The sequence below is a fragment of the Rhagoletis pomonella genome, unplaced genomic scaffold, assembly GCF_013731165.1.
Source record: "Rhagoletis pomonella isolate Grant_MI unplaced genomic scaffold, Rhpom_1.0 Rhpom_scaffold_00014, whole genome shotgun sequence".
NCBI classification, from domain to species: domain Eukaryota; kingdom Metazoa; phylum Arthropoda; class Insecta; order Diptera; family Tephritidae; genus Rhagoletis; species Rhagoletis pomonella.
The window spans coordinates 2,898,744-2,920,465 of NW_023458568.1; the positions used below are offsets into that span (position 1 = coordinate 2,898,744).

Consider the following 21,722-nt stretch of genomic DNA (forward strand, 5'->3'; position numbering starts at 1 on the left):
GGTAAATTTTGTTACCATCTCATGAGCAGGTAACAAAATATTGCCCCGTGAAATATGCAACACCAGAATTTACACAAAACTCCATAGCTGAATTGCTGTGTAAATTACCAAGGTAAAGAGAATTGGGGTTACAAGAAGTGGTGACAATTGTTGGTAACAAAATTAGCTTGTTACAAAATATTCGGTTACAAGCAGAATAGGCCTGTAAGTAGAATTCTCCTTCCTGTGTTGCCAAAGAAGAGGAGCCGAACGCCTTTTGCCTAGAACACATTTCTGCGTAGGCAGCCTTCATCCGCGCAAAGGGATTATAACTCTTGCTAAGTATAATTCTCCTTTCTGTGTTTCATTTCCTTTTTATGCATTGCCTTCTTTGTGTGTATTGTTTTATACAGTAAGGCAGCACACCTTGTGTGTCAGTTTGCAACCATGTGTTATTGTGAATATGGATGCAATTTAATGTAATTAACAAGTTAATATAAGTTGGATTAAAGTAATTTTTATACAATTAAAATAAAATAAAAGAATGTAAACTGTTAAGTGGAGTGTTATGTTATGAAAGATAAATTTCAGAAATGTTTGAAGCTTCGATATTTCGGAACGCTAATTTACTCAAAATTGATGCTTACTCACAACAATCACTTGGAAAGAAGTAACATTATTATGGAATTCGCGAAAATGGACGTGATACTGCCCACTTATAACTATATACGCTCACCAGAATGTGTTTCCGTACAGTGTTTTTGTTTTTTTGTATATTTTCAATGTTTTTTATAGATAGATTTTTTTTCTGCATCAAATGGCATATAAACGATATGATAATGACTCGAATTTTACGAAAATTTAACAAATTTTCACGAAAATTTTCAACTTTTGAAAAAATCTTTTTACTGACGCTCTTTGGTATTTTTGTCCATACAAAAAAACTATCGCGCATCCTATTGTAACCCTGCTATTAGTAAAACGATCTATTGTAACCCCGCTATTAGTAAAAGCAGCAAGTTGGCTGTGAGTGGTATTTTTATCTTGTGAATTAGACTTTTATTATACCGACGTCTTGAAGTTTTCCGTATTGCAATAAAATAGCAAGTCTATACAAATAAGGCACTTATAGATTGGCGACGAGTGTAAAAGGAAAATTCGGCATTAACATGGACGGCGCCGAATTTAGGGGATTTTTAGCTATGCAACAGCAAATATTGGGTGAAATCCTGAAACTCACATCAAACGCAAACGCAGCGTGCACTACACCAGCGACAGCCGCCATTGTTCCGAATTTCGATACGTTCGATTCGTCGAAGGAATCTTTCGAAAATTATATTCAATGTTTCGAAAACTACATCGAAATGAAAACTATTAAAGCAGATAAGGAATATTGTAAAAAAATTTCTGCTGAACTGAATAGGAGCAAAAGCTTTCAATACGGTTACGGCACCGAATACTCCAGGCGACATAACCTATGAAGAATTAGTGCGAATTCTTAAAGAACATTTATCACCGAAAACGAATGTGTGAGTTGCACAACATCGTTTTCTATCAAAATTTCAACGTGAAGGGCAATCCGTAACTGAGTACGTGGCATCCTTACGCGCTGAAATAAACGAGTGCGAATCGGTGGCAGACATTTTTCTGCGCGCACAAGTAATTAGAGGTATCCAGGACACCAGCATCAGAGAGCAGCTACTACAACTTCTGAGATACTTGTAGTGTCCGGCATGCGGAGAGACCCCTCACGACTCGAAACATCTCTTCGCATGCCCGGAAAACTAGACAACCCTAACGGCGTTGTTCCTGTGGACCGACCCCGTAGAGGCTGCACGCTTAGGGCTGCCGTTAGAGGAACTCGACGACAACGACTGAGATATCAACCGATCTGGGCGGGGTTGTTGTAGCCGCTACAACAACAACAACAACAGCAGCTACTACAGCCAAGTACAGCAACTTTTGATGAAATAGTCGCAAAAGCTCTTTCTCTTGAATCCGCTAGGTTGAACGCTAAAGAGCTGAACACGCGAGTGGCAAATACCAGTGAGGGCGGCACTCCAGATATCAACAAAATTTCGAAGTTCAAGAAAGGGAAACGCCCAACCCATCATCAAAATTAATTGGAAAGAACTGGGTATGGAATGCCTGTGCATCCGATGTGGTAGGTCTAACCACATGACCAAAGAGTGCCGCGTCAACAAGTCGAACCTGTGGTGCTCCCACTTTAACAAATCAGGACACGTCAACAAAGTGTGCATTTCAACTCGCCTCGGGGAAAAGTAAGTCAACTAAAAAGGTACATCAGATTCAAAGCATCGACTACGACGTTTGCAGGATTACTAATAGGCGTCGAGATGTACTGCAAGTTTCCAGATCAGAGCGTTATTACGCCAACGTTAAAATAGAAGGTCAATCAATAACATTCGAAGTTGACACAGGCTCAGGATTTACTTTCCTGCCACGAGGCATCTTCTACAAACTAAGTCTGCGCGATCATCTCAAACAAATCTAGTATTCAAAACGTACACCAAGCTCAAGGTTCGTGAAGGTCCAACGCCGGTATACATGAAGGAGCGACAGGTTCCGCACACATTAACAGAACGAGTTAACAAGGAAATTGATGATTTAGAAAGAGCAGGCATAATTACAAAAATTACAAACAGCGACTAGGGTTCTCCTCTCTTCGTAATTCCAAAGGCAGACGGAGGAGTCCGCTTATGCGTAGACTACAAGGTAGGGGTGAATCAACGCTTGATAATGCACTACCCAATTCGGAAAATAGATGATATTCACAACATCTCTATTCTCAGATAAAAAAATTATAACTGTTTATAAAGAAAATTACGATCATATACCAACATCACTTAAAACTTGTCATAGGCATGACATTTTAACGAGCTGTTAAGGCGTCGAAACATCGAATACGGGACAAATACAGGACATTAAAAGAAATACATAATATTTGGCGTCCCGTATAAAATAAATAAATTACCAGGACAATGGGTCAAAAAAGAGGACTGTCCCGTATAATACAGGACGGATGGTCACTGTAATCATAATAGTATCCATTGCAGAATATTATTCGTGGAGGAAATAATTATTATATACGCGGCTATTATTGTGGAGCAAGAAGAAATTAAAAAGAGAAGAAGATTTCTGAGGGCACTCTGAGACGACAGTTTTTTGGACAGTTTTTACACGTTTGCAGTTCGGGGTGGTCTTCACAAAACTGCTGCTGCTCTTGTGTGGTGCACTCATATTTTCCACGCCTGTTACTAGACGAATTCATAATAAATTGAAATAAATTTTCCTATTATAAAATTACTCACTTTTCCGGCGTTTCGTAATCCATTGCTGTGGTGTATTTTATTTAAAAGAAATCCCGTCTGTTGCAGTGGCGGTCAAAAAGAACAACTAAAATGTAAACAAAGAACAGCTGTTTTACCATAGAGAAACTTTCGCCGCAATTGGCAAATAAAACGAAGTTTTCGCTTGTCATTATTGAATGTGCATACCTATGACAACAGTTGATGACACGATAATGACAATTGAATTGTGACAACTGACTGTGATAACACGCGAATAGGGCTGTTAGACTTTTGTTATACCGACGTGTAGAAGTTTTCCGTTTTGCAATAAAATAGCAAGTCTATACAAATAAGGCACTTCTAATTTCTACAATGCATCCATTATATGGGGAAAATTTGAAACATCATCAGCAAAAAAAAATCTCAAAAATCAACGACCTCAATCTGAGGTCATCTTCAGGAACTCTTGATTGTGCCTGGTCGACTGGTTGCTGGGCCTCGAGCTTGTTAAAAATGGTTCATCATTTAAAATTCAAAGGCCAAAAACAAAAACAAAACATGAACTATATTCCTATTAAAAATTAACGAACAAAATTTATTACGAAAAACATTGCAAATATTAAAAAAACACTGTACGGAAACATATTCTGGTCAGTTTATGTATGTAAGATCATCTCATTAAGTCTAACTGACATACCAGCGAAGATGTGTGAAATAGGAGTAAAACCCTCCCTGTTTACCATGTAACGGTAGTTTTCGAAAAGGTGAAGAAACTATATTTAATACGTGTGCCGGGTATTTAATGTTCGGCTTCGCCGAAATTAGACTTTTTTCTTTTTTTTTTAATTAACAAGAGCAGTAAGAAGTTAATTCACTTCAGCCAAAATTTTAAGTTGCTCGGAGCTAATTTTGGAACACATCATCAAGATTTTCGTGAACAGAAAATGCTTCACTGAGAGCATTATTATTGAGCTAGAAAACCAAAACAAAAGCGTTAATTTGGATTTGTTTTGCAATAGAATTTTATTATTTTATAATTTAAATATGTATATTTTTCTTTATTCAGTGTGATATACATTTTTATCTATGTGATATATTTTGCAATGCAACTTAAATGCTAATCTAGGGCAGAGTACGAATATGAAGCTCTTCAATTCCATCAATGGTGACCTAATTTCGAGTGCTCAAATCTTCACGAAACTTTTAACGTGCTATGTACCTAAAATAAAGTAACTTACACAAAACACATTTGTAAATTGGCAAATAAATTACACTTCTTCATTGTCATTAAGTCAACGCGCTGCTCAGTCATACAAAGCAGCAGCATCGATTGAGTATGCAATAGTTGGCGTTCAACGCATGCCAGTCTCTGCTCTGAACTACTGTGCATCGCTCAGTAGATTACACATTGTTAACAATTTTTATCAAACTTTTTAGGAGTAACTGCCAAGAGTATTGTTACAAATTAAAAGCGGGATAAAGTTATTTACTCTTAATTAAATGTACAATGTTCGTAGTACATGCATATTTTTACGGATATTACAAAAATTATTTATTATTTCAGCCATCCAGTAGTAGTCGTAGTGCGGAGTCACTGGGTTGTCAGAGCTCAATTTGCTTTCCCACACAATTAAAAAACAAAAATGTATCGAATAAAAGAGTGACATCTAGTGAATACCATATAAATGAATGCACACCTAACACAAACCTTCATAACGCGATGCGGAAACTAAATAAAAAGGATCCAATTACCAAAAAAAAGGCATTGGAAGAATTGATAGACGATATAAATTACGCTAGTCTTGAAGAGGTGGGACAAATCTTATCATTGTGGTCTAAAATCTATCTCGATCTTGCCCACAATCCGGCTCATAACGTACGGGAGCTAACACAGGAGGTACAGAAAGTGTTAGCATTGAAATGTAAACGTATGATGGCGCCTTACTTGAAACAGTTGGTACCTGTTTGGCTATTTTCTCAGTTTGATAATTATGCTCCTGCTGCCAAAATTGCCCGTTCAAGTTTTTATGACATTTTTAATGCTAAATCCAATCGTATTCAAGAAGTTTGCTTGCACTGCCAGCTTGAGATTCTGGATCATATACACGACATTCTTTCGAGGCCGCCAAAAAAATTAGATAAGCAAAGCACAGAAGATAGCAGTCTTTATCACAACTTGATTTATGGGAGTCTTGAGATGCTTTCCTTTTTCACTAAACATACTAAGACCACGGAGCTTTCTTCAAAATCCCATATAATATTGCGTACAATACTCGAGCATGAAAACTTTTGGAACTATGGAAAACGTGGCTCTAACATGTTAAGGTTAGTAATATTCATACTATTAAATATTTTTATACGAGTATCCGGGGGTTCACAATGTTTCTCAACGATAGTATCATAATGGAAAACTTTAAAGCTTTTACAAGTGTTTAGGTGATTTACAACAACAACCAAACATTTTTCAACGCTTTAAAATCTACTCTATGAAAATAAGACGGTTATGACGCAAGAATGATAGAGAACAAGATTGCGCCAATCGAGCAGAGAGCAACTGGGTGTGTCGTCACATTGTTATGAGAATGAGAGTATAAAGAATAATTTTAAAGAATAAAAGGAAGAAGCGAACAAGTGGTTCGAAAAAGTGATGTAAAACTAGGTAGACTTGTAATTACTCTTCAGCTTCTTAAATTTGAACGTACATTCGGTACAAGCACATTATTTAAGGTACACTTGGTACGTGGCGAAATAACTTATAGGGAAATTTTCTCTTATTTTAAAAGACATTTCAACCAGAGACCATGCTGACTACACACGAGGCAAACGTAGAAGCATCCAGGGCATGTTGCTTCAACCGTTGTCTCGTATGTAATGTAGCGTTTTTGCTGCATTTAAAATGCAACATTTAGCACTTTCGAACATATGTTTTCGAAGAGCGTTCATGCTATCGCATTTAGCAAATGCACATTTACGCGAGTTCGCAATCGTATGCTTTTAACAAACAGCCGTGTTCCATTCGCTTATTCAGATCCGTATCTACTACGATCAATTCTCACGCAGAAGATAATGTGCAAAAAAACCTACAGGAAAGGAAAAAATAAATTTTAAACCAAAAATTCAATACAAAAACTTGAATTGTTTTAACCATAACCGAACATTTGTTTGTGTATATATTCATTTGTCGGTGCTGTCAATTAAAATTTCCTCACTTAATTAGGAAACAAAACAAACAGAGTTGATCAGAAATTGATCCAGATTTCTATCAGCATCACGTCGATGTTGAATTTGCGTAAATTTTCTTAATCCAAATAATGTAAAATAATAAATGAAATCTCAATCGGCGATCACTGAAACGCAGCTAGCCACTGTATACGCGAAAAAGCAATGTTGCCACTTTTTCTCATTAAACCATGTTCGAATCCTGGAAATTTTGGAAGATCACAGGGTTGCTTTTAGCATTTAGATTCTTAATGCAAAAACGGAGTTGCATTTAGTTACATTTAGGTGACGAATTTCGTATGGATAAATGTACATTTAGAGTAGCATTTAGAGCTAAATGCGCTAAATGTGCTTTTACAAGAAAGCAAAAGCAGCCCATAACATTGTGCTCATAGAAATTCGTGTTGCCGCAACCGTCGCACAGTGTTTCGACTATATGGAGGCAGGTGGAAAAAAGTCATGGTGACAGTTACTAAAGTAAACCAGTTGGGCTTCGAGAGGGAAAAGTAAAAGTCATAAATATAAAATTTCACTTCATTTACTCACCCCTCTTCTCCACGAACGGTACATTTCACAAAAAATCAATACTTTAAGTGTCGTGGAATTTTCAGGTGAAAGTATTTATGATTTATTTGGAATTTTCCTATTTTTCTTCTCAAAGAATTGACTTTGAAATGTATCTGAAATTATGTCTTGAAATTAGACGTATGATTAAGAGAATTGTATGTAGCTTTCGAATATATAATTGGATCATTTCGTGTGACTTTGCAAATATATGTCATTTTACATTTTCTTAATTTTTGATTTTCAACTTCTTTTTGCGTAATTTCGCTAATACATTTTTCGAACAATGGAAAAATCTCACCAAACATTGATGGAAAAGAGAATATATACACCTATGCAATTTTGAAGTATAAGCTTTGTTTCCTGAGAGTGGAAAGCAGGAACCAAAAATTAACCGAAATTCCATAACATTTAATGATGGGCCCATATATTTTGCGAGTTGCAGACGTTATAGTTATCCGATCTTCCCCATATTTTATATTTAGATTTTTCTAATAAAATAGAGAGCACAAAATAAATTTCATCGAAATCGGAGGAAATTTTATGCTTCCGCCCACAAGAGTTACCAAATTTCATAATTCCCTATTCCTAAGTAAAGTTAGAGCACATGCCAAGTTTCAGCGAAATCGGAGCAGGTTAACTATTGTTTCCGTCTGCCTCCATATAGTCGGAACACTGCCCGAAAATCAAAATATTTTGATGTATTGTGTTGCTTGCAGCGTCGGTTGCCTCGCGTGTGTCGTTGTGTATTGAGTTTATTGGCTTAGTTCATTGAAAACAATTGAGCTGAAAAGGTGTTTTGGTAGAAAACAAAATTTTCTTCCATATCTTCATTTCATAACAGAGCACACACTACTGAGGTTGCCGCAATGGTTGCCTCGTTTGTATTGAAGAAGAAAAACAAGTTGGCTCAACACGTATCAAAATATTTTGTGTGGATTGCCGTGTCGGTTGCCTCCTGTTTATCGTTGTGTATTGAGTTTATTGGCTTAACTCATTGAAAACAGTTGAGCTGAAACGGTGTTTTGATAGAAAACAAAATTTTCTTCCGTATCTTCATTTCATAACAGAGCACACACTACTGAGGTTGCTGTAATGGTTGCCTCTACGGTTGCCTCGTGTATATTGAAGAAGAAAAACAGGTTGCCTCAACACGTTGCTTCAACGGTTGCCCGGTGTGTAGTCAGAATGACGATTATAAGAAATAATAAAATTAAATATTGCTGTATAATTATTACTGCACAATGAAAAGCGGTTTTGGTCTTCTGAGACGAAAATCGTTAGACTAAAAACTTTTTCATCTTCTAATAATTATCTGGGACTTTTATTTTTTTCGTCTCACGGCACGATTATTTTACGATGGAAATTATTTTCGTGTTCTCATAATAATTATATGGAATTTCTATTTTTTTTCGTCTCGTGGGACGTTTATTTTATGACGGAAATGATTTACGTTTTCTCATAATAATTATATGGGACTTTTATTAAAATGAGACTTATTAATTGAGTTCGGTGATTTAAGGCGTTAAATATTTAACGCCGCGATTGTTCATGTCATCAAATCTGTATCGTTCGTTCGATTTTCAAAAATGAGGTCTTTACTTTTATGTGGTTTTAGTTTTTTGAAAAGGGTTGCCTGATGTAGAGTGGCTGCCCGCGCAGAGCGCTTATCACATGTGGGCTGGAAAAGCCCGTTGTGATACCACTGGTCAAAGCCATTTGTTTCGCTCGCCGAGTCCAAGTCGGCCAAACAATCTAGAAAGTACTTTTTGAAGCATTGGTTGCGCATGTTGGCCAGGACGGGATAATGGCAGAGATAGTGTTCGATGTTCCCACCTCTTCCTCGTCTCTGCAACTGCGGCAAAAATCGTTGGTTGGATATCCTAACTTTTTTCCGTGTGTGCCCAGCAGGCAGTGTCCGGTGATTACCCTGACTACTAATCTGAGATAGGAGCGGTCCAGCCTAGTAAGAGCCTTATCGCCTTATATCAATTTTTGGCCAAATTTGCCTGGTAGTATGGCAGGTGGTTTCCACAGCCCACCAAGTATTTACCTCCTCGATGAGTTCAGCCGCAATGGTGGAGTGTGTTTGCAGGTTACAGGTATGCCCGCATTCTGAGCAGAATTGACTTCAAATATTTCCTTCCCCTTCCTTGCCAGCTCGTCGGCTAGGCAGTTGCCAGGAATGTCCCTATGTCGAGGGACCCATACAACAATCAAGGATTTGATGGTTACTATGGACGTTTTCTGTTAGATTTGAGAGTTTTGATAGCAGCCTGGATGTCAGAATAGATGGCAATAGGCCGTCCTGGAGAGGCGGAGGTTATGAGCCACCGAGCCGCCTCCATTATGGCGTTTAGCTCTGCTTGAAAGACGCTACAATGGTTCGGTAAGCGAAAACTGAGGTTTAGCCCAAGGCCTTCGAAGTAAATCCCCCTACCCATGTAATAATCAAACCTATACGGTTACTGAACACTCTATGTAAAAGTTGTAAAGTGTGGTCCCGCCCTAAGTTAAGATACACTGAATTGTACGCATGTTGTGAAGAAAAATCACTTTGGTATTTGCACATGTAAGTGGACGGACGTCTTTAATTTTCAACAAGTTAAAGCTGAAATTAGTCAAGAACGCAGAACGTATACTTAAACGCAGTCTGTATACGCATCATTTTTGTAGATTTCTGGAGCCCTCAGTGTTGCTTACTACAGTGGGCATATCTAAAGAATACCGACTCTTGAGCTAGAGAAAAAAGAAAACGTAGACGTGGTGCACCCCTTTCTTCTGAGTTTAATGGTAAACTTTTTTTTTTGGTTCAAATTGACAGGGGCGGCGCTAGGGGGGCTAAACGTGGAATTTCCAACATTTTCAAAAGCTTATATTTTGAAAACTATTGGACCGATTTTATGGACACAGTTGGGATTGTAATTGAAGGACCTTTCATTCAATATATATATCTATGTATATAATGCAAACATATTTTGAAAACCAACCATAAAACATTGATTTGCTCGGATAGCCTCAGCGTTATTAAAGTGCTAACTAGGAAAAGTGGTAACGTATTTAACTTCATTTTCGGCAATACTAATCTCACCAAGCCGCTAAAAATTCTCTGGGTACCAGGGCATGCTGGTATACTGGGAAACGAATTGGCAGACATCGCAACGAAAGAAGCTGCACGCCTTCCTCTAATCTACGAGCCTCAATGTATAGATACAGCAATCATTTCATGTTACTTCGCTAAGCAATCTGTAACAAAGTCAGCTGAGTGGAGCATCGCTCGCAACTTTTTAAGGGTTCACAACACAACACTATCAAGACCGAACTATAATCCCAACTTTTTCCGTGAGGAATGCGTTACACTTGCTAGAGTCAGACTTGGAACAACGCTATTTTCCACTAAACACCACTAAACCAGAATGGACCTGAGTGAGTACCTCTTGTTTGGTCAAATTGGACACTGAACACATCCTTTTTCATTGCCCAATATCCAGAACTCTCCATCCCATAAAGCTCTGGACTGCAGCACAAGCGAAAGCATCACAATCGTCAAGAAGGCTCTATCGGCCCACAACAACATCGTTCAATGCATCTGATAGACATCTGAGATCTGTCCACCTGCACCCCACAATATTTTATAAATTCATTTATAAAATATTAAACAAATAAATAAATAAATAAATAAATATTTTGAGAAAAAGTAAAAACGAAACTATGGCAATTTTCTTTATAAAAATGTATGTTTTTCGTCAAAAAATACGTAATTAACTATATTAACAAATATGTTTATTGGAAAGACCATAAAAATACCTTTAATTTGGCATATAATTTTATATAGATAGGTTTAAGTACAACTGCCAGCAGTGCAATAAAACAACTGTATTAATGTTATTGTTCTCTGCAAAAGGTGTTCAGCCCCTTTTATTTGGCAACACAGAAAGAAGAATTCTACGTAGTGAGGGTTATAATCCCTAAGCGCGGCCGAAGGCCGCCTACGCAAAAAGGTGTTCTCTGCAAAAGGTTTTCTGCCCCTTTTCTTTGGCAACACAGAAAGGAGAATTCTACGTTGTGGGGGTTATAATCCCTAAGCGCGGCCGAAGGCCGCCTACGCAGAAAGGTGTTCTCTGCAAAAGGTGTTCAGCCCCTTTTATTTGGCAACACAGAAAGAAGAATTCTACGTAGTGAGGGTTATAATCCCTAAGCGCGGCCGAAGGCCGTCTACGCAGAAAGGAATTCTACGCAAAAATACTGTGGATAGCGTAGCTTGATTAATCATTTAATTCTACAATTCAATCTTATCTATACTATCTATACTAATTATATAAAGAGAAGTCCCTTTTTTTTGTAACAGGTAATCTCGCGAACGGCTGGTCCGATTTTCATGAAATTTTGTGTACAAATAGCTTTCGGTAACCACCATGTTTTAGGCTAAAAAAATTTTACTTTTTTTCGGGTAGGTGGACCAGGGACCGGTCTATTCGAAAAAATCTTATTATAGTCCGATTTGCTTACAATTTAGTACTGTAAGTAGCTTTTTAACATATATTAGCATATATGCCCCATTTTCTCCGGGAAGTGGTCCAGGGACCGATCTATTCGAAAAAATCGAATTTACGGTCCGATTTGCTTAAAATTCGGTGCGCAGATAGCTTTTTAGCATGTATTAGCATACGTGATCAATTTTTTCCGAAAAGTGGACCAGGGACCGATCTATTCCAAAAATCGCATTTATGGTCCAAATTGCTTAAAATTCGGTACGTAAGTAGTTTTTTAGCATATATTAGGATATATGGTCAATTTTTTCCGAGAAGTGGACCAGGGACTGATCTATTCGAAAAAATCGTTTTTACGGTTGATTTGCTTAAAATTCGGTACGTAGGTACCTTTTTAGCATATATTAGCATATATGATCCATTTTGTCCGAGAAGTGGACCAGGGACCGATCTGTTCGAAGAAATCGTATTTATGGCCCGATTTGCTTAAAATTCGGTGCATAGGTAGCTTTTTGCCTGGATAAGCTTATAGATTCCTGTTTTCCAATTTTCATGCAATTTCGAATATAAATAGCTTTAAGTAACGACCATATCAAGGGGCGAATTCGTCACTAGGCAAGATTTTTTTGCGCCAATCAGAAACAACGGATACTGTCAACATATAATTATAATATATAGTATATCTCAACTAATTTATATTTAGAAAGCCGTTTGTTAGTTTTCGCAAGGCTCGAGAGTGGCTGAACCGATTTTTTTGAAACTGCCACCTGCCGCACGTGTCCCAAGGATGGTTTTAGGCTGAAAAAAAATCTATATGTAAAGGGGGCGTGGCACTTCCCATACAAACCGAATTTCTCATGCTACATATCTCTGAAAGTGTGCATGGTAGAGTTTTGGAAATCGGTATGGAGATATACGAAATAAATCGCATACCCTTGGAGAAAAATTTTAGCTATAGTAAAAAGGGGTGTGACATCTCCCATACAAACCGAATTTTTCGTACTGCTTATCTCTGGAAATTTTTTGGTAGAGTTCTAGAGTTTTGTATGGAGATGTACGAAATAAATCGCATACTCTTGGAGAAAAATTGGAACTATTGGAAAAGGGGGCGTGGCATCTTCCATACAAACCGAATTTTTCATACTGCCTATCTTTGGAAGTGTTCATGGTAGAGTTCTGGAACTTGGTGTGGAGATATACGAAATTAATCGCACACTCATGAAGAAAGAGGGCAGCTGTTGGAAAGGAGGGCGTGGCTCCTCCCATATAAATCGAATTTTTATACTGCATATATCTGAAAGTATTCATGGTACAGTACTGGAACTTCGTATGGAGATATGTATATAGTTGAAATCAAGCCCATACTCATGGAGAAAATTTGGGCTATTTGAAAAGGGGTGTGAGGCCTAGAAATCTACCGACCTTTAGCTATCTTTAAACGAATTTTTTTATTCTTCTGTAGGTGTGTTTGTGAGTGAAATCCTCCTAAATGGTTGTACGGATTTTAACGAAACTTTTTGTGTATTTGAGTGGGTCTCTGGATGGTTTAGTTTCACAATTTAATCCGACAGTTGGCGCTGTAGTTGAGTTATTACTAAAAATCTTATTTATGATCCGATTTGGCTAATGTTTTACATATGTATGCAATACTATTGCAAAAACGTGCTGCCAAGTGGTGCTGAAGTCGAGCTATTACTAAAAATAGCCAAGTGAGAAAAGGGGCCGTGAAGGTCAGATTAAATCGACCTGTTGCACCATTGAGTATATCGACGGTCCTGCGTTGCAATTGGCCCAATGGATGTGATTTTCCAATATTATTATGCGTTCAAACTTTTAAGGTACAGAACAATGATTCGCACCCATTTTGAAATTGCCACCTACTGTAAAGCTTCTAGGGCATTCACTATAGAACCGGGTCATTGTTGCCGCCAGGGAGTGAAGAGGAAAAAATTTATTTCGCTTTGCGAATAACCGTGCTATGAAATGCCGCACAACTGGAGAATTTTAAGAACGTATATAACACTTTCCTTAGGTTATTTAAAGCGGCAAATTACCACCAAACCTTAATCTTAGCAGACAAATGTGCCAATGAAAATCATAAACGTGAATTGTTGGTGAAAATGTTGGACCAAAAAGTTTCAATAAAACATATAAAAATTTTGGGCGGGACGAAGTTCGCCGGGTCTGCTAGTAACAAATAAAGTGATAAAAAAAAAAATGGTTTGTATATATTTCTTTAGTACTTTTTTAATTTTAATTCAATTTTTGTAAAAACTAAAGAGAGTAAGATTTTCTATCGCGCGATTTCTTATTCCAAATTTTCGCCTACGGCGCTTTTCATTTTTCATATAAAACTCTATTTTTATATATATTTTGTCAAATATGATGTCCACAAGAATTTTTGTGCTACAAGTCATATATCAAATTAACGGTATTTTTGTGCTCTTTCTGATAAACATATCTGTTAATATAGTTAATTACGTATTTTTTAAAGAAAAACATACATTTTTATAAAAAAAAATTGCCATCATTTCGTTTTTTACCTTTTCTCGCAATGTGTATACATTATATACATAGGCCCCTATTATGAGTTGCATTCGATTTTCGATCTTCGCTGGCTATCGAAGATCGAAGATGGAAAGTGAAATTCGTATTATGAGCTATGCAAGGGTGTCGAAATTTTCGTTGAGTATCGAATTTTCTGTAGAACAGAATTTTGCTTTCGTTGGTGTAGCGAAGTGTTAGAAAATTGTGAAAAATGTATGATTTTGCATTTGTTTTCTTACTTTTTGGCGGCTAGACACTAATCTGGAACATTTGATAATTTGATAGTTTGACTTACTGGCCAAGAAACCGGTGGGCAACTAGCAGAGTATTGCGAAGAAGAATAAACAAGTATCTACAACAACAAAGATGGTGCCTTTGACATACATTTGCAGTGCTTGCACCGATGTAATCTATATATAAATACGCCTCATGAAAATTTTGCAATCCCTTTTTTGAAGGCACCTTTCGCTCGATTTCAATGAAACTTACACCGATTTAAAGGATATAACTTCCTCTAATCCAGAAATGTTAACCCCGATACATAGGGGGCGTGGCATCTGACATATTGACTCAAATGTGAAAACCACTATATCTCTAAAGCCAATTATGCTGGTGAACTAAAAGTTAGCATAGATGCATAGATTGTAAATACCCTACTTACGGTGAAAATGGTAGGTACTGGGAAAGTGGGCGTGGCACTTCCCATACAAACTGAAATTATCTTATCTCGGGAACCTCTTATGCTAACGTCCTGAAATTTGACACAGTAAAATATGTTGTCAATACCGTACTTACGCAGAAAAGTGGTAGATTTTGGAAGAGGGGGCGTGGCACCGCCCATACAAACTGAAATTCTCATACCGCTTATATCTGGAACCGCTTATGCCAACGTCTTGAAATTTGACACAGCTATTTATGATATCAATAGCGTACTTATGGCGAAACGTGGTAGATAATGGGAAAAGGGGTTGTGGCACCGCCCATACCAAGTAAAATTCTCATACCGCTCATCTCTGGAACCGCTCATCTCTGGAACCGCTCATCTCTGGAACCAGCTATGTTAACGTCCTGAAATTTGGCACAGCAACATATGTAGTCCGCACCGCACTTACGGCGAAAACTGGGCATGAATCACGTATGACGACAATCATCTGAACAATATCGTGTGGAGATTGTGTTGCTTCAAGAAAACCAAAAATTGTTTGATCGTTTGTGCGATATTGTCAACTATTTTTCTAGTTTTGCTTCACGTAACAGTAACACGTAACAGCAACGCAAATGCATAAATCAGTGTTTTTACGAGGTCGTTTTGTCAGTATCGTTTGAACGACTATCGTTTTAAAGTTACGTGATTCATGCCCTGGTCTCATATTGCTTATCTCTGGAACCGCGTATGCTAACGTCCTGAAATTTGACACAGCAACATATGTTGTCAATACCGTACTTACGGCGAAAAGTGGTAGATTTTGGAACAGAGGTGGGACCGCGCATACAAACTGAAATTCTCATATAGCTTATCTCTGGAACCGCCCATGCTAACGTCCTGAAATTTGACACAGCAACATATGTTGCCAATACCGTACTTACGGCGAAAAGTGTTAGATTGTGGAAAAGGGGGCGTGGCACCGCTCATACAAACTAAAATTCTCACATCGGTTATCTCTAGAACCACTTATGCTCACGCCCTAAAATTTGACACAGCTATATATGATATCAATAACGTACTTATGGCGAAAAGTGGTAGATAATGGGAAAGAGGGCGTGGCACCGCCCATACAAACTGAAATTCTCATACCGCTTATGCTGACGTCGTGAAATTTGACACAGCAACATATGTTGTCAATACCGTATTAACGGCAAAATAACAACGTATATTTTAAGCCAGATCTGACTCGCGCGCAGCAAACCCATATAAATAATTTGCGCAACGAGCTGGAGGCTCTTAAAAATAATGGTGAAGCCAACAAGACAATCAGGTATATCAATGGTATTCCAAGGATTGTGAACGTGTCTGGATTTCAGGGGCACGAGAAAAAACACAAAAACCAAACAAGATCTGCTGGTTTACTACCAGAACGTAAGAGGACTGATAACTAAACTGAAATACTTTCTATCTATTTCAGCATGTTGGCATCGTGACTTGTTATGTATATCAGAGTCTTGGTTACATCCATCTATTTTGGATGGTGAAGTTGTTGATAGCTCGTATGCAATATACAGGAAGGATAGAGATCCAATAACCAGCACATATGAACGAGCAGAATTAATGAGGATGTGCCCAACTAATGCCCGTCATGTGGAGAGTCGCAACATGACTCACCGCACCTCTTCACATGCCAAGAGAACCCCGCCCGGCTAACGCCCCTGTCCCTATGTAAAAAACAGCACACAAAAATGCAACACGCCGTATTATAAGGCGTTACACGGCTTATGTAGTACTGCCGCCCGGTACGGTCCACTGAGATGAAATTTTGGCCGTCTACAGTGGTGCTGTACAAAATAGTGTTTGCCAGCCACGCCTGCCGTGTAGGGCGCTAGGAAAATTTTTTCATTTTCGCGCGTATATTCACTCTCACTGCCCCGGTCGCCATGTTGGGCCTTCAGCCCGCTCATTTACCTTTGGAAAACTTGCCGCGGAGATGGAACTTACCTCACTTTCTCTGCCCAGTCCTTGGCGCCAGTAATCACGGCCTCGTGGCAAATTGTTGAAATGATGAGGGGTTCCTACCGGGTGCTTACCGGTCGATGAAAATAGGTTGAGCACTCAGCAAATATTAGTTTTCTGTTATTAATCAGACAGAATTCCCGCGCGGCAACTACTTCCGCGTATAATTAAAAAGACTTAACGTTTTGCAATTGATAAATGATTTTCTTTTTTATTTAATAGCTACAAGAGCTTTTCGTCAAAATTGGACACTACCGTATCGTATGAAAGCGTATCTATAATTGAATTCAACATTCCTTTTTTTCAGTCGTTTTATGTACCTGTGGAACGTATGTTCCAACAGGGCTACCGTATTGTTAGCGATGCCATTACACAGCCTTCACGGCTAACCCCAGTCCATCTGAGCAGCTCAACACAAACACCACAGCACCACAACACAATAGACCACACCACAACCACGACAGACCACACAACAGACACAACCGCACCACCACCCACACGCCGCCGCCAATAACTGGTTCCTCCTACAATCTGCACGGTATGTCAGACCAGGATATTCCGTAACGTGACATCAGTCAAGTGCAACACCTGCCTTGGCTGGTGCCACTTTAGGGCATGTTCAAGTCTGCGCACCACGCGAGATTGGACGGTCGAAAACCCCAATTGCGACGCCACCCACTACCACCACAGGGCGGTAACCTCCACATCAGCGCACACAGCCAATGGCGGCAAGGCCACACACATCCCTCACACCCCGCATAACAACACGTCTGCCGAACCACATGAAGTTCCTTCAATGTAAATGTAACGGACTTCAGAGCAAGATCCAGGAGCTAACCGTTTTCATGGGAAGGCATGGTATATTGACAGCTGCGGTCCAAGAGACGAAGTTGCACAGCAATTCAACATTGTTGAATTGTGCCGAAAACAACGTGCACTGTCGAGATCGCGAGCGAGATAATGGTGATGGCTTAACGTTCATCATGCACCACACCGTGCAGTATCGTCTTATTGAAGCAGACATCGACCGCAGCGATACCACCCTAGAATGTCAGGGCATTGCTATCCGGTCAGACGATGTTGAGCTCGAAATATTTAACGTTTACATACCCCCTGTCACTTGCTGCTCGGCAGGATATTTCCCTGATATAGGTGCGCTCCTCAGAGGTGAAAACCGTATGGTAGTAGGTGACTTTAATGCGCACCACGATCTGCGGCACTCAAGCCTGTCAAACGATCGTAGGAGAACTGACTTGGCTGAGCAGATAGACGATTCGACATTCTGCACAATGAACGATGACGCACCCACCAGGATTATGGGCAGCTGCTGCAGCTCGCCAGACATAACAATAGTCAGCGTGGTTTGATAAACAGCGTATCATGGCGACCTATGCTGACTTTTCATCTGCCCATAGTCATCTCGATCGATAAACCAACCGACTTTTCTTCCGCGGAACACCGGACCTATATCAACTTTTCTAAAGCTGATTGGAAAGGCTTCGCGTAATTTACTGACACCCCTATTCTGCAACACTTTCGTATTCGGATTTTGCTACGAATCGTAGAAATAGTATGCTGCAATCCGAATCGTATATTCGAACTTTCGAAATTCGTAACAATGGCATGCCTAAAAACGAACAAGTACGCTTTTTTGCGTAATTTTGTACGAAAACAATTATGTGTCGGATGCGAGATAAAATACGTTAATCGATGTGTATTTGCAGGAAATATTAGTGGTGTTTATTTAAACAGATAAATTTGCCCTTCGCATATAAGTATATTTTTATCCACTGCTTTATATAAACGAGTAATACAGAATCTTTGTTGCCCCTTTTCGAGAAACTTGGGTCCGGTTTAGTTATTTGTACAATGATTTTCGGTTGTTGTGTCCTAACGCATAATCCGAATCCAAAAACTTTAACATCACGTGTAATCAAAGGAATAAAATTTTATTTAAAATAAATGTTTCAAATTTCCGAGCACTATCATATTAATAAATTCGGTTTGCACTATGCACTTTTTTGCGAATTTCGACGTGGGTTCTGCGCAAAAATAATGTGGATGGCGTAGCCGGAGTGAAATGCACAACAAGTGTTGTATACCTTTGACATGCGGAAGCCCTTCTTCTCCGGCAACACAGAAAGGAGAATTCTACTTAGTAAGGGTTATAATCCCTTAGCGTGGCCGAAGGCAGAAGCAAGTGCAGCAGGTGGTGGACCTAACAAAGTGCATGTCTTCAATGGCTTGGAAGAAGCTGTTATTGCATTAACTGGATTGAGAACTAGTTCTTCAAGCATAGGAGTAGTTCTGGCTTGTGGTTCAACAATTCAACCAGAAGCTGACATAGACGCGCCCATGGTTACTATACCCGACAGCTCCGCGTATCTTTGTGAAATCATTCCCATAGCGCGCTCTTACTCCGCTGCTATAATTGCAAATGCAATATAATCCACCGTTTCCTTCAAAATATGTAAAATCAAACAATTTTACTATAAATAAGCACTTCATGAGTGTTTTTTTAATTCCTTTCCACTTTGTTTTCCTTAATTCAGCTATCTTCGAAAAACAACTGATAGTTCGCAATGCTGCACATGTTTCCGCAAGGGTTGCAGCATGCGGATTTTTCGTTTTTCGTTTTTCGTAGCGTAGCTACGAATTACGAATTACGAAAATTCGGGTTCTAGAATAAGGGGGTGAGAGCACCTTCGCTGCGCTCCCCACACCAACCGACGTCCTCCTTGGTAAACGTAAGTTCCGCAGGGTTGTCACTGCTGCTGCAGCTCGCTTCGTACCGGCAGGATGTATCACGGACCCCCGTCCAAACTTCCCTGCTGAAGCGGCTGTTCTAGCCGATGAGCGTGCCAACCTTCGTCAGGCCGATCCCGGAAATCCCCGTATCAGGGATCTCAACTCGGCAACTTGTGAACGTACATAAACGGAAAAAGTGGGACGAGCATCTGAAGACTTGTAACTTCACCTCTGGTGTGAGTAAGGTTTGGTCAACCGTGAGGTCACTGTCTAATCGGACGAAGCACGACGACAGGGTCGAAACTTCTTTCGGCGACCATGCTTCGTCGGACCCGGAGCGATGCGCGAACTATTTTAGCCGGCAGTTCATAATGCATCCTCCGGTGGACAAAGCAAAGCGTCGAGTGGCCAGAAGGCTGCACAAACTGCCAACAACTTGTGGGCCCCTTGCTTTCACTAGCAGTGAAGTTCAGGTCAGGTGGCCATCGGGAAGGCGAAAGACTCCAAAGCCATGGGTCCCGACGGAATATGCATGTTGATGCTGAAAAATTTGGGTCCTGCGGGAGTAGCGTACCTAACGGAGGTCGTCAATATGTCAATGGCCACTCTCATCATCCCAGACATTGGAAGGTGGGGGAATGGTCCCACTGCTCAAACCGGGCCAACCAGTCAACAAAGGAGAATCTTATCGCCCGATAACACTGCTTTCCCCGGCAGCGAAGACACTAGAGGCCTTGCTGCTCCCGTATTTCACGAACCACCTGACCCCAGCGAAGCATCAGCATGGTTTCCATAAAGTGCACATTACAACAACAGCTCTTAACGCCATAAACACTCAGATAATGCGAACGTCAAAGCTGTGAAGCTGTGTTTTTTGTGATCTGATTAAATTTTGTGTTTTATAGAGCTGTTTACGCTTAATAAAGTAAAAAATTAAAAAAAGTGTTAATAAACTTCTGGTGCACAATTTAAAGATAAGTAAAATATCAAAATTTCCTGTAAATTTGATTAATTTAACTTAATATTCTTAAGTGCTACTCTTCCACGCAAAAATCTAAAATGTGCTACTTTTCGACGCGAATAATGAAATGTGCTAGTCTTCCACGCGAAAATCTGAAATGTGCTACTTTTCGACGCGAATAATGAAATGTGCTAGTCTTCGACGCGAACAGTGAAACGTGCTAGTCTTCCACGGTAATTTGAGATGTGCTACTCTTCGTTGGGAGCGACGATATAGAGATGACGTGGAGCGTAGCGTTGAGCACTTTAGTGATACTGTTTTCAATTTGTTTCGAAAGTATGTGCCAAAACGTAATATTGTTCATGAAGAACCAATACAATTATGGTTCACTAAAGAGCTTAAAAACTCGAAAAATAAAAAGTCACATTCTTTTAAACTGTATAAAAGGACGGGCTTACACAGTGATTACGTAAAGTACTCAATTTTGCGGCATAGCTACTTTTCATTAAATAAGAAATGTTATAATTCATATTTATTTAAAATTAAGAAGAATTTAATTAACAATCCTAAATCATTTTATGGTTTCGTAAATTCAAAGCGTAAAGTACATGGTTTTCCGTCCGCTATGCATTATCGCAACACTGTGTCTAGCGACTCATTGCCAACATGTTTGCCCAGTTCCTTAGGTCCAATTATTCTGTAGACTTCCCTATAAGTGGAGACTATCCGTACGAGCTTTGTCCAATCAACTCTGCTTATATTCCAGTAATATCTTCCGATGAAGTTTTACACTATTTAAAAACCTTAAAAGCGTCATTTAGGCCTGGACCTGATCATATTCCGACCTGTTTTCTTAAAAACTGCGCTGAGAACATCTGCGAGCCTTTAACAACTCTATTCAATTTGTCACTTAAACATGGCGTTTTTCCGTCAACCTGGAAGGAGTCTTTCATAATACCATTTCACAAAAACGGCAGCAGGTCTTCTATAGAAAACTATCGAGGCATAGCGAAGCTCTCCGCTATCCCCAAATTATTCGAAGCAATTATTGTTAATCTGCTGACATATTCTATATCTTCTTCAATTTCACAATCTCAACACGGGTTTTCTAAAGGAAAATCTACTATCACTAATTTATTGGAGTTTACAACTCATGTCTCAAACGGTTTTAGAGAAAATGCTCATACCGACTGATGCGGCAGAATACTTCCTTTGCGGTGCGGGTTGCTTTCTTGTTA

At 39.2% G+C, this 21,722-nt stretch overlaps 1 protein-coding gene across 1 annotated transcript in view; it reads left to right on the forward strand.

Annotated features, from left to right (window-relative positions):
- The first annotated feature begins 4,832 nt into the window (after nucleotides 1–4,832).
- Nucleotides 4,833–21,722, forward strand: part of LOC118749174 (E3 ubiquitin-protein ligase listerin-like) — a 54,218-nt gene continuing 37,328 nt past the window's right edge. Inside the window, exon 1 of the mRNA XM_036483950.1 lies at nucleotides 4,833–5,615. Within this exon, the coding sequence (XP_036339843.1) occupies nucleotides 5,011–5,615 (605 nt within the window). The 5' untranslated portion in view covers nucleotides 4,833–5,010. The remainder of the gene's footprint in view (nucleotides 5,616–21,722) is intronic.